Source organism: Labeo rohita, chromosome 4, assembly GCF_022985175.1.
Source record: "Labeo rohita strain BAU-BD-2019 chromosome 4, IGBB_LRoh.1.0, whole genome shotgun sequence".
In the NCBI taxonomy this organism is placed as follows: Eukaryota; Metazoa; Chordata; class Actinopteri; order Cypriniformes; family Cyprinidae; genus Labeo; species Labeo rohita.
The window spans coordinates 44,422,545-44,436,543 of NC_066872.1; the positions used below are offsets into that span (position 1 = coordinate 44,422,545).

At 39.4% G+C, this 13,999-nt stretch overlaps 1 protein-coding gene across 1 annotated transcript in view; it reads left to right on the forward strand.

Moving 5' to 3' along the window:
• The window catches only part of cog5 (component of oligomeric golgi complex 5), a 72,308-nt gene that overhangs the window by 33,070 nt on the left and 25,239 nt on the right, over positions 1–13,999 (forward strand). The window contains exons 8-11 of the mRNA XM_051107705.1: positions 5,118–5,277; positions 5,364–5,476; positions 6,003–6,080; positions 11,792–11,873. Coding sequence (XP_050963662.1) covers positions 5,118–5,277; positions 5,364–5,476; positions 6,003–6,080; positions 11,792–11,873 — 433 coding nt within the window. The remainder of the gene's footprint in view (positions 1–5,117; positions 5,278–5,363; positions 5,477–6,002; positions 6,081–11,791; positions 11,874–13,999) is intronic.

A 13,999-nucleotide genomic window follows, 5' to 3' on the forward strand; every position in this document is an offset into this window, starting at 1 on the left:
ACCTTTCTCCTTTCCATAATCATCAGTTCTCGCCCAAATTGAGTTCATTTCTTCCTGGTCTGGCATTGCACTGACATTTACCAAGTGCGTCTTAAAAGGCTTTAATCGGTCTTCGTCGTGTTTGTTTTTGGGTTGCTGTGGAAACACGACACGTAAATGAATGTCTAAGTGATCCATCATCTTTTCACTTTTTCCTCACACTCAAAGTCTCACTTTCGCCCTCTCTCTGTTCTTCAGCAGTACTCTTGCATGGCCATGACACTTTGCTAAGTGTGAGTTCGTTTAACTCTGCATGTTCCTATGGGCTGCCATCAGCCGTGTTTGTTGTTGTTTTTGAATTGGGAAATACTAGAGCAAAAGGAAAATAAATGTCCCTGTATCATCAATAGAACTCATGTGTTTCTCATATTAACTGGGTTATTTGTGCCGTGCAGTAATTACCGTAATGTTTAAAAATGTAAACTTGAAACTTTATAAACTGTAGCTTCTGCTAACTGTCGTACGGCCTTTTTTGTGGTGTTCCAATGGATGACGTAGGACTTAAGCCCAAAGTACTCTCCACTTTTTACGCGTACACGAGGGACAGCATACAGTGCACATGATGCAAATTTCGTCATCAGAATAGTATGTGCGTACTGTACACGCACCACCGATTTTTGTAACCGCTTACACGATACTTTGTACGTGCAGGTCACACATGCACGTTGAAGTTACACAAGGTGGCAACACTGTCCTGGGCCGTTGTTTCACAGTAGAAAATAAAACTGATGATAACTGAGATGGAACAACAACAAAAAATAGCAGAGACTGCAACAACAGACACTTACATTGACAAGCGCTTGTGAGCGAGAGCGTATGAGACAGCTCAGCTTTGGTTTAAAAGAGTTCAAAAAGTCGGTGCCGGTAGCCTCGTGGTTAGAACTGCGTTCACGACAACCCAAGTTTGATTTTTCTTTACAAATCCTTGTTTTTTTTACCTCTAATTCGTGATTTGATGTTTTGTTTTGCTCTATCCACTGTGCTTCAGCGTTTGTCACTTCTCACTAGAACTTACGCCATGCCTTCGTCATACGTCTTCCACTGGAACGCAACTCTCTAGAAGCTAGAGATTTCTAAAGTTTTAAATGTGGATAAATTTTCTTTTCTTTCTTCTCTTTATGATCGATTGGATGCACTTTATTTGGCTTCAAAATCTCGACCCCAGTTGCTTGGAAGAGCCAGGACATTTTTTTTAATACAACTCTGATTGCATTAGTCTGAAAGAAGAAAGTCATATATGCCTATGATGGCATCTAATATGATTTTTGTCTTTAATTTCCTAGTTAGAACATTTGATCCAGTATTACGATTCACATAATGGGCACTTGGAGATGTTCTCATAGTAGAAATTACCTAGGCACCGTATGTGGACAAAGACCCCTGGTGTCATCTACTTATCAGCTATTGGTTGGTTTGACAAATATCCACTCTTCCATATGGTGACAAAACAAACACAGCCAGAAGCTAATGACACTGGCATGGTGACCAGGTGTTTTTATGAAAGGAAGCAATTGGCTGGAAATGACTCTTGTTTTTCTCGTAAGGGGCTGCGTCCCTGCGTGATGAAAGGCAAACTCTGAGGCAAACTCTCGCCATATTCCTGTTAAGGTGGCATACTTGATATCATTGCCAGTTCCCTTTTATGGGCTATGTATTTTTTTCCATTGTGGTTTCTCTAGTAAAAGAACATCTACCTGAAGCATTCATGCAGAACGAGGGTTGACGGAATTGAATTCTGCCAAGCAGGAGAGAATTTAATCAAGCCCCCACACAGCGTCTATAATGGAGGTGATACCATCAGTGTGGTATAGTTATTACAGGCCCAGGTAGGATACATGATGGAGGCAGGCAGAACTGTGATAGTGACCCAAGGATGATCTACCACATCTCCTCCTATGTGACCCAGTTCCTTCCACCAGGTTAAACACTAATACATGAGCTTGTTGTTACTCCTAAAAACCCACCTCTGAGAGGAATATAAAAGTTGCCAATACCTTCAAAGAGCAAATAAAGCAAGCAGTAAGATGCTTTTTCTCATGCATTTTTGTCTCCTACGTTCCTCTGGAGAAACACGCCTAAATCTCAAGATAGCAAAAATAACATTGGCACGTCTCAAACCTCCTTGTACATATGATCTGTAGGATTCAGATACAGTGATGTGCTCGCCAAGCATGCCACCTGCCTTTTGCAATTATGTAAGAATCTTTTGGATCTGTATTATGAATTATCTGCAGTATTGGATCTTGCCATGAAGATGGTAAGACTGTATCTGACCTTCACTGTTTATGAGGGGTTATATGATATAAACATATTAATTCCAGTATGAAATGTAATTCTCCCAAGAAACATATCAAGAAAGGGCGCTACACCCTTGGACAGAATGAATTTCGCATCTGCTGGACAGCAGACGGAGAAGACCAGCACTGACAAAACTAAACACGCTGTATAGGATTTCCCACTCTTTGCAACAGTAGCCCTCAACATGCAAGCCAATCTAATCAACATGGAACCGAGGTGTATTTTTAGTCGCATTTCACCTTCCCAGTGATGGCTGTCTATTTTCCCAATCAAAAATTGGTCTCTTCTAGAGCTTGAGCTTGAAAGCATTAGCCCAAATATGTTTTTCTCTCTCTTGCCAGTAAAGAAAGCGATCGTTGGCCACCTGTTCCAGCTAAGTGCTAATTCTGGGAACAAAAGCGTAGTGCTTGCCTGGATGTGAGTAATGTGAAAACACCTCATTCGCGGCAGTTGGCGGCTAGCCATCCCGGGTCACCGGCTTGCACTGAGCTGATCAAATCCATCTCCACGGTGACTGTGCATGTCCCTGCTAAACCATTATCCCTCCGCAGTTCAGGGTAAATGAGGGCTAGCGCATTACATGCTGCGAGTGAACCTGCTGCAAGCAATTAGGTCTCTCCCAATCCTCTGTTTTCCTTTGTCTGTGATTCACATCTGTTCTTTGACAACTACACTCACTGTTACGTAAGTGACAACATATGATTTATGCCGCTGGACAACAGCCAATTTTGGCTCGGTTTGTGAATGTTTCAACTACGGCTGAGCAGTATAGATAAAACAATTATACCACTGTAGTTTTCAGCAACAATAGATGTTAAATTCCACAAGTCCATGCACAAATTTCTGCAGTTTAAATCTGAATATTAAACATTTTTGTCTAAGTGCTTTAGCGTCTAGTGACCCTGCTGCAGGTAAGCTAAAATCGGCACCAATGCCGATCGTAAGTAGCTACAAAACAATGCAGCCACTTGTGTATCAGAAATCGGAACGGCCCCTCACCAACACCTGTAATGAGGTCACAAGGGATTGTTGTTTCTTCTTGTACTTACTATAGTCAGAGACTCCTTTGGGGTTCTCAATGTTGCATTGCATAAAACCTAGGTGTTTCAGTCTAACTGGCTCTCAAAAAAATCCATTTTGTCCATCAACCCAATCTTTTTGTATTTGTTTAGAATATTAAGAGTGCAACTTCTTTCACAATTGGGCATATTTGTCTTGCTTAGTGCTGAAAGGGATGAAATTCAGAGCTCGGAGGAGCTGTAGCGGCCCTGCCCTCAGTTTTAGCCTTCACTTCAAGTAGACTTGAAGACAGCGTGAGGGAAGCAATGTGTGTCCATCATTTCCGTGATTAGAGCTTGAAAATGCTGATTGCCGCCAAGTACTTAGCCACCACTGATGGCTTTATCCTACCACTCCTGCCTATTACACTCAATCTGTGCACCATTAGTGAAGCACAGGAAAAAAAGGGTAGATTTACTGGATTATCACTTTCTGTCATGTGTTTTTGTTTTTGTTAGCACATCTGTTGCATATATCCATTCACCTGCAGTTTTCCTGTGTACTGTTTGAAAAAGCGACTGGGCCTGATCATCTTTGATCCACTGGGATTAGATTGAAGTTGGACGGGGTCTTGAATCGGTTGTAATGCTTGGCACTTTCATCCTGGGAGATTAAATTAAAGGCAGGATCAGAGATCAGGACCGTCTGCTTTGAATGCAGCATTGGAGAGCTTCCTGTTTTGCGTTTTAAACTCCAGTGTCCTGTAGTCACAGCTAAGCTGAGACAGTTGAATTTAAAGAATTTGAATTTGACCTACTTTTCTAACATGTGCTCTGGCGTTGAGCACGGTGACGTCAATCGTGGCTCTTGCGGCAAGTGCTGCGCAGTCTGTGATCCCCTCATGCGGAGAAGACTAGTCTCAGGTGTAAATTTGACTTGGAACTGAAGATGCAAATGCAAAGAGTTTGGCAGGTCAGGCATATTTTAAAGGGAACCCTGGGTGTTAAGACTTGTATGGCTTAATATAAACGTAAATTATGTCTCTTACTGAAATATGTAGTAGAAAACCTATTAAAAGTTTCGATAGTTAAAAAAAATTCAATTATGTAAAATGGCTGCACTTGATGAGCTACAGGCGCTACCTTTTGCCATTTTTACCGCAACACAACTCAGAAAATAAAATACTGATACGATGCCGCATTGTGCGGCTTTTGGTGGTAATTTTCAGTTGAAGGGCAACGAGAAGCAATGTAAGTCTTCACTATTTTCCTAGCCTTAAGAACAGTGGAAAGGAATGCAAAGATGCCCATGGATGAATAAAACTTCCTAAAGACCCACGTCTTTGTTCTCTCCACTTTAGCCATGATGCATTTGAAGCTTTTAGTAGACCACAGCTACTGAAAGAGCTTACAAATGGCAGAGACAAGAAACACAAGATGCCATCCTGGCAGGATGTAAATGTGCAGACACTTGTCATGATGCCGCAGCCACTGAAGGATTTGGGGTGTTTAGACTCCTTGTGGGAAAAAAACTATGGTACAGCATTTGGTTTAAGCCTGGTCATCATATCAGTACCAGTATCAGTTATGTTAAGCCATACAAGTCTTAACAACTAGGGTCCTCTTTAATGCATTTTGGTTTCTGTGTGTCAGTGGCCTGCATCCCACATGAATTCTACTCAAATGTTAGGCACCTTCATTGTAAACCATGTAAAACTTGTACCGCAATTTTCTTTCTTCTTTATAGAATTTTTATTGTTTTTGTATTTGTTTATCCCACAGAATCCGTCTCAGGTGGGAACAGCGCTACAGGTGTTTTACAACCTTGGCAGTCTGAGAGAGACCATAAGAAATGTGGTGGATGGATACAGAACATCTGTGCAGGAGAATGTTGTTAACGCCCTGGATATTAAAGTCCTTACCCAACCTGCCAACACCAGAGGTTTGTATTTTAGTGCATTTATGGCTGTTTTAGAGGAGCACTTGCTGATATTGCATTGTGTTTTAGTGTGTGCCTCTTGTGTTTAGGTGCCCCTGGCAGAGCCGTCATGCCCACTCCAGGGAACACGGCTGCATTTCGAGCTGCCCTTTGGACAAATTTGGAGAAACTAATGGACCAGATCTGTGCCGCATGTGGTCAGGTATGCATAAGTTATCAAACTCACACAGATGTTACTATTATGAAACACTATTAGTGTCATTAGGCAAAACACCAATAGTTCACAGATGGCTGTGGTGTTACCAAGTCCCACTTCAATTTGTCTGGTGTACACTTGTAAAGCCATGAAATATTAAGCTCCAAAATAAGCTTTTTGGCAGTTTTGCTAATGGTAGAGTTAGGATGCTTGAGTGGGGAGGGGAGATTGCTGTCAGTCTTTTCCATTCATACATGCTGTTCAAGTCCGTGCATTGCTTGCCAACTTGCAAAGCTTGATGCATTAGCTGTTTTTGGAAATATATTGTTGCTAGAGAAAAATACATACAAATTAAAATGCATATACATGATGCATTAATTAAGTGCATGGTATTAAAACTCGTTTATAGAACTACTGTATGAGTGTAGTATTAATTCATACATATTTTTTAATGCCAAGTGTAAAATTTAGATCATACTTGAAAAGGGGCCTTGAATATATTGCATAAAGTTTTTGCTATGTTCCTGAACAGGTGCAGCACCTGCAGAAGGTTCTAACCAAAAAGAGGGACCCAGTGTCTCATGTGTGCTTTATTGATGAGATTATCAAGGTGAGATTGAAAATATGATTTCATATCTATATTTCTTTTCATTTTTACATGTGCTTTTGTTGTGTGTGTATAATGGATAAGGTGTGCACTTAAATTTTGTTTGGGGAAGTTATGTGTGTCGATATTGTACGTATCCCATGAGTGAAGAGTTTGTCCTTGATACGTAGTGATTTATTACAAAGGATTTTTGTGTGTTGCCCTTGCCTTTGGCTGGCCTGCCTGCATAGCCCCTGCTGGTTCACTTGCTGCTGGCACATTAGCAGTAAATGACATCCTAATTGGTGTCTGCAGGTGGCTGGCCCCTCAGTGACAAGGTTATCTACCCCACACGCATACACACATGCACACACATGCGCACACATATATCCGCCACATATTTTCAGCCAGACAGTGATGGGACAATTTTATCTACATTCTCCATTTGGCTCTGGGTGACTTTGTGAACTAGCAGGAGTGTGTTGGTGCACGCTGAGTGACAAGAGCAGTGTTTGCAAAGGCATATGCGACGCGTTTCCCCTTTGGTATCCCAGACATCCGTGGCTCTCCATTCCTTCAGTGGCGAATTTGGCTAATTACAGCCGGTAATTAAGGTGCTATTTTCTGCTAAATGAAGGGCTAAACTGTGAGATCAGAACAGTTTAGGAAGGGGTGGTAAGATTTCACAGATGGATTTCAAAGAGAGCATATAATGCTGGGAATTAGAGCTGGCCTTTAGCGACACTTTTTTTTTAAACCATAACCAGCAAAGCTAATGTGGGGCATAGATTTCAGGATATCTGATGCAGAATTGTGACATGGATATATTTGGAATGGCATATATTCTGTGTAAATAATGTGCGCACCATGCAAATTTTACACATGCATTCTAATGTTTTAATGGGAATTTGTGTGCTTTTATAATTTATAGATAATTTAAAGCATTAGTTCACTTCCAGAACAAAAATTTACAGATAATGTACTCACCCCGTTGTCATCCAAGATGTTTGTGCCTTTCTTCAGTCGTAAAGAAATTGTTTTTTGAGGAATACATTTCAGGAATTATCTCCATATAGTGGACTTAATGGTGCCTGTGAGTTTGAACATCCAATGCAGTTTCAGTGCAGATTCAAATGGCTCTAAACGATCCCAGCCGAGAAAGAAGGGTCTTATCTAGTGAAACGATCTGTCATTTTCTAAAAAAAAATAAATAAATAAAAATTTATATACTTTTTAACCTCAAATGCTCGTCTTGTCTAGCTCTGCGATGCGCATACGTACTGTGTAATCCGGGTCAATACATTTAGGGTAGGGCGAAAAACTCAGATCTCATTTTCTCCTTCAGCCCTATACGCTGTTTTATAATTTTTTTCTAGAGGGTGTTTTACCTCATTGCATGTTCACTTTGTAAACAATTTTAATGTGTAAATCTGTAAATTTTTGTTCTAGAAGTGAACTACTCCTTTAAGCATTTATGCATGCAAGGCAGTGCTTTTTTGTTTTTATAGTCATGCCATTTATTCCTTTAGCCTATATATTTACAATGCATCACAAGTATGCAAAATAGAGCACAGTGGATGAAATACAGCATCAACCCCAATTTTAAACATCTCTTTCTTGACTGTTTGGCTGAAAATTAGTTTACAGTAATGCATTTTCATGATAACTGCACGCTGAACCTAATAGGTTCATGAGACAACAACATAGAATACTACTGCATTCTAGTATTTTCTGTTGCATACAGTATACCGCACAGTATGTTAGTATTCCTTTCCAAACACACCCATAGTTGTGTTTTGCATTTGTGAGAAAGAGAAAAGGTCTGTCTCCAAACCTACAGTCGTTTTCTCTCTCTCTGTTGGTATTCCTCCCGTTTTCACTCAGTAAACAGTTTCGGGGGAGATGAGTTGAGCGGCTTCTAATCACCTCTTGGAAATCGAGATTTTCGGTCAGAAGATTGAGGTCTGCGGGAGTGGGGGGGGCAGGTGGGGGCGTTTCCATGGTAACACCTTCTCCCGCTCTCCCATAGACCTTTTCTTTCCTTGTTGAAAAGAAAGGAAAAGCGAAAAGTTTGATTTGAGAGTGAGGGTTGTTTTGCAAAATTTGTACAATTTTCTAAAGCAAAAGCTGAATGACTCTTGGTAGCAAAGAGACACTTTGAAATTCAAACCACCCAGAATGACTGACAAGAGTGTCATTGGGTGCTCAGAGAGCTGTCAGCCGTAGATGAAAGAGCCTCCCGACATTTAAAAGGCCCCGTGAAAGGTGTTTGCAGGGCAGGCACCTCTTTTGGAGCCTCGCAAGCCTGTAAAAAGCCTTACGGCACCTCGGAACCTTCAGTTTAACAAGGTGCATGCAGGAGATGGGACACATATGCAGTATAGGAAAACACATACAGGAACTTTGTGCAGGAGTCAATGTACAGCACAACAAAGCTGCTGTCGGATTCCCTGGAGACTGGAAAAGGTGGGTGAATGCCATGCTTTTTGTTTTCATTCTCTGCCTCCGCTTCAAAAGCTGTTTTCGAACTCCCACAATCTCACACCTTTATTTGTGGCAAAAACACCCCCCACACAGGCACCCATCGGAAAGCGAAACCTGCAAACCGCCACATTTAACAGTTACACAAGTAAAACAGACCTTCCCGTTGGATTCCCAGCTGCTTTTATGTAGCAAACAAGCCTTCTGGCTCTCTGGCATGAGTTCGTCTTCACGGATGGCCCTCTTGTTCACTTCAGGTGTCATAAATGTGAAATATGAGTCTACATGAGAAAGAAGCAATTGCCTGAAGTACTGGAGCATATATGAAACTCATTTATATTTTAGTAGCAAAAAAAAAAAAAAAAGATGGGGTTTATTTCACTGATGATGGCACTGAAACATGCCACTCTATATGCCGCTTTACAAATTTGACATGGACACTACAAGTTTGTGCAAAACCTGATTATCTGGCATTCTTTCATAATGCACCAAAGGGCATCTTGTGAACTTTAATGGACCTTTTGTGACCTTTTGTACAATGGTGTTCACATGCTCAATGTCACAAATTTGTGGAAAAAAACTGTTTTTATAGACTTAAAGGTTCCCATTGTGGTCTCAGACTACTTTTGGATCCACTGTATATAGGCCATTCTACAGAAATGCTGTCCCACAAACAAAAAACACATTTAAAAACCCAAAGCATTCAAATCTTAGATGTTTAATGAGATCTTTCTATTATCTATTGAAACCCACAATAATATTTAAAATATTAGTAAGCTTAATATATATATATAAAATCATCATTCATTGGGTACTTTCAATTGGGAGGTGAATCCTAACCCCTAACCCCTACATTTCAACTTACGAAAATGATATTAAAATATATATTTTTTTATTTTTTTCCATCTTTTTGATTCTTTTAAAAAGTGAACTTTTTTAACAAAAAAATATATATTTATGTTATATTTTATTTGTAAATTATGAAACTTCATGTAAAAAATGTGTCCCTCATTTTTCAGGTCACTAGCGAAACAGTGTATGTTTTAATCTATTGGCTGAGACAATAGATTAAACTTTTACTACACCCCTGCATTTATGACCAGGAAATATTCCTGTGTCTCTCTTTCTCATAGCAACAAGGTGTGAGTAGATAGGTCTCATCATTTTGAGGTAAATGTGTTCAAAAGTCAAAACAAATCTGTGTGTAACTTTAAGGAATGTCACTACCGAACACCTTTTTTCTGCAATTAGGCATACGTTTTCGGGAGTTATTCCATAACGTTTAGTATTAATATGTATGCCACTGTTCAGAACTGTGCAAGCTAACCATGTGCTGATTAGCATCTTTGAGCTAGGTTCAAAAGCATCTAAAATTGTCACTACCAAAACAGTCACAACCAAAACATGTCATCATTGTTTCGGTAGTGACAAAAGGGAACACGTAATGCTCATATTTGGGGGAAATAAACAAAATTTTAGTACAGTTATGCCATTTTTTCGTATTTTAGTATGTTTTAGTAGTGTTTTAGTATGCGAGTTAAAATTCTGTAATGTGATGTGGTCGCTGCCAAAGCATTACTGTCACTACTGAAAATGTGCTGTTACTACCGAATCATGCAATGTTTTGTAAAAAATAAAGTATACTAAATTATCAACTAAGATGTTATGATTCGCTTGAAATATTGTTTCAAAATCTAATTGTGTCGGAACCAGTAGCCTTGTGGACAGTGCGCCGACATATGGTGCAGTTGCGCCTCGGGTGTCCCAAGTTCGAATCCCGAGTTCGAATCCCGCCTCATGGACCTTTCCCAAACCAGCCCCCCAACCCCCCCACTCACCTCCAGTCTCATCTCCCACCCCCCCAAAAAAAATGTAATTGTTATGGATGTTATCTAATCAAAATTTTAATAGGTCAGTATAACCCTTCTAATTAAATAATTATTACCGTGTTTCAGTAGTGACAAATTTGGGGAGAGGCCAAATATTCCAAAACTTTCTGAAAAAACAAGAATTAACTGCACAATTACTAGACATGTGTACCTTGGATATTATACAATTTGCATACATACGCAATTTTTTAAAGACCACTTCTGTAGAATGCCCCATATATGCTTAATATTTTTAATTTTGAAGTCATGCTTAGTTTTTACTTTGGAGAATTCTCAAATTTGTAGCGACAGAATTGTGAGTAACACAAGAGTCATTTATATCACTGTAAAGTCACTGCAAACTACTTTAGGCTAAAGTACGGTGAGTTACCAGGCACATTCAGAGCAGATTGATTTGCACAGATGATGTGTGGATGCAATTATCATGTATCACTGAAACAATACTGCTGCTTGCTTTTGTCTCCAGCAAAACAATAGATGTAAGAAAAGACAGAGACACAGAGGGAGTGATCAGGGTAGTGGATAAAATCATCTTTAATGGCCTTGAGCTCTGTACTAAAATATATCAGCTCTGGCTCACCCCATTCCCCCTGTGTAAATGAAATTAAACTTCGTGCAATCATTGTGCATCTTGTTTTCTATAAATTGACAGTCTATGCAAGATACACATGCTGGGTCAGGAACACAAATGCTATTCTGGTCAGTAAATCTGACTGAATCCAGATGATTTAAATGCTCTAAAAAGTAAATGTGATCTCCCTTTGTATGTAAATTAGATTTCAAAATAATCTAGTTTGTACTCGTTCCTCAATAGCTCAGCAGTGGATCAGACAAACTAACTGCCTCTTTAATTGGCTGATCCTGTGACAATCCAGCCTCGTTACACACACACACATTGGCACGTGGCACACATTTATCAGCATTAGACTACATTTGTTTTGTCAGGATTCCCAAATGATTATTTGCCATAGACTTCCCTGTTTACACACAAACAGATCAGACAGGCATTATTCTGTCAATAACTGCTAATGCCAGCGTTGTCTGAGTGACATCATAAATAGCGTGGGTGTCATATTATTATTATTTTACCCATTAAAAGTACACTTTTATTGCCAATACCAAAATGATTTGGTTTCACGTGACTATTTTTCACCCTCTCTCCAATCACTACAACTAGGCTACTATATGTAAACAATCTGTCATTATTTTTCATTGCACGTGAAATGGAATGACATTTGTTTTGTGCTGTGTTGTGGGTTGAAGCCATTACGAGCTGTTATATCTTTGTTTGCATAGTGCGTTAATGCATATATGTGTGTCAGAAGCCATTATGCTAAAGGTCACGTGTTTTCTCTCTCTTATCAGGACGGGCAGCCTGACATCTTGCACACCTTCTGGAGTTCAGTCACTCAGACGCTCTCCGAGGAGCTGCAGAAAGCCACAGCTGGTGAGTCTCAGTCTGGGGTTTTTGTTTAAGACGATGCCCCGTCATGCATCTCAAAAGCTCATTCTGTGTGCGAGTGTGTTACACAAGCTCCCCTCCTGCGCCTGGTCTCTCTCTTCTCCTCCGCTCTTGCTTTCTTTTCATCACATTGCAGTCGGATTCAAACTCTTATTACCCACGTACACACTTCTGGAGTTGTTTTTGAGAAGACTGACTCTGTTAACCCTTTCCTCTACTAACTAAGCCTGCATGCTCTCTCGGATATTGTTCCACATCACACTATAATCTCAAGCCGGGGGGGCTGCTTGGAGAAGTGTTTACACTTCCGTAATCTCTGATGGTTTTTAGAGCTCATATGCAGCCAGTGAGAGAGGCCATCATTGATACAGACACAAAACGATGATCTCTACACTGGTGTTATCAGGATAAATCAAGGCAGGTGTTTGGTCACAAAGGAAAATATAGGAAGCAGACCTTCAGATGTGAGATTCATGTGACTCCATAGGTGCATAACCAAAACAGCCTCCCATCTTAACTTCATTTTAAATTAGCCTCCAGTATCACTTAAGAATAGCTTTTTCCACCCAGTATTGGGATTGATTTTAGACCATATATGTAACCCTGGACCAAAAAAACAGTCATAAGTAGCACGGGTATATTTGTAGCAATAGCCAACAATACATTGTATGGGTCAAAATGATCTTTTATGCCAAAAATCATTAGGATATTAAGTAAAGATCATGTTCCATGAAGATATTTTGTAAATTTCCTGAAGTAAATATATCAAAAAGTAAATGTATCAAAATTTTTGATTAGTAATATACCGGATGTTCCCTCTTTCAACCTTGTCTGAAATGCGGCATAAGAGCACAATGGTCAAACAGTGGTTTGAAACCACAACCCAATGGCAAGTTCATGGGTTTGATTCCCTATAAAGTGCATGAACAAACAAATTGCTTTAGATTAAATTGTCTGTTAAACACACAAATGTAACTGTCACCAGCTGAGCTGGGCGATTTTTCTGATTTTTATAGATTACTTTGAATGTAATCTTTTGCCAAGATTTTATTTTTTAGAAATCGGAAGAATCACAATTTTGAATAGAAATATTACCAAATGTTAGAATTAGACACTCAATATGCCAGTGATAACAGTAAAGAGAAATACTGATCCAACCACATGTCGGCGCACGTGACTGATTAACCGCTCACGTGTGACACGCTCATATCGCTAGGCGCCATTCGCACAGAATGCGCTTTTGTGTTGACAAAGATGCAACGTGGGCAATGGAATAAGAAAAACATGCAAGAAGATGGGAGTGAACAACTTTAACTTGAGCGCCGCGTGTTTAGAATGCCGTTTAATGCAAGAGAGTGCAAGAGTCAAACGTGTCCATGCTTACATAGAAAAAACGATGGAAAAGCAGCGCAATCTAATAAAAAACCTGTGAAGAACTACTAATGTATGTCTGATTTTTTTCATGTTTGCATCATGATGACAGGCTGAAAGCTGCTGTTCATTGTTTTAACATTTATAGTTATTAATAGTCTACTGGTGTTAACATATAATATGTATTAGACAAGTTTGTATAAGATGTAGTTGTAATTCATGCATCTTTTCTGCATAGATATTTAACAAGTGATTTGTTTAACATTTACATCATGTTGACAACTTAAAGTGTGATGCACTTGGAATAGAATTTTCTTTAACTAGAGGTTAATAAAGAAAAAGCTACTTTAATCATGTTGTTGTTACATTTTCAAGTTGATTTAAATGTTAAAAATCGTTAAAAATTGAAAATTGGTCAAACGTTCTGAAAAAAAATCAAGATTTTAATTTTTTGCCATATCGCCCAGCCCTAAAATCAACTGATAGTTTTTTTATGCTTGTGACAATTGCATTTGTGCATATGACAGACAATTTTATTAAAAGCAACTTGTTTGTCCATGCATTCCGTAGGAATCAAACCTATAAACTTGCCACTGGGTTGTGGTTTTAAATCCCAGAAGGGACATTTCCAGGTTTCTCAAGAGGAAACGTTTTCTGGATGAACAAATTAAGAAATTTAAGCACCTTTGTTGATGCATTTTGGTGGTTGTATTACAACAAAACACTCAATATCACAGAAT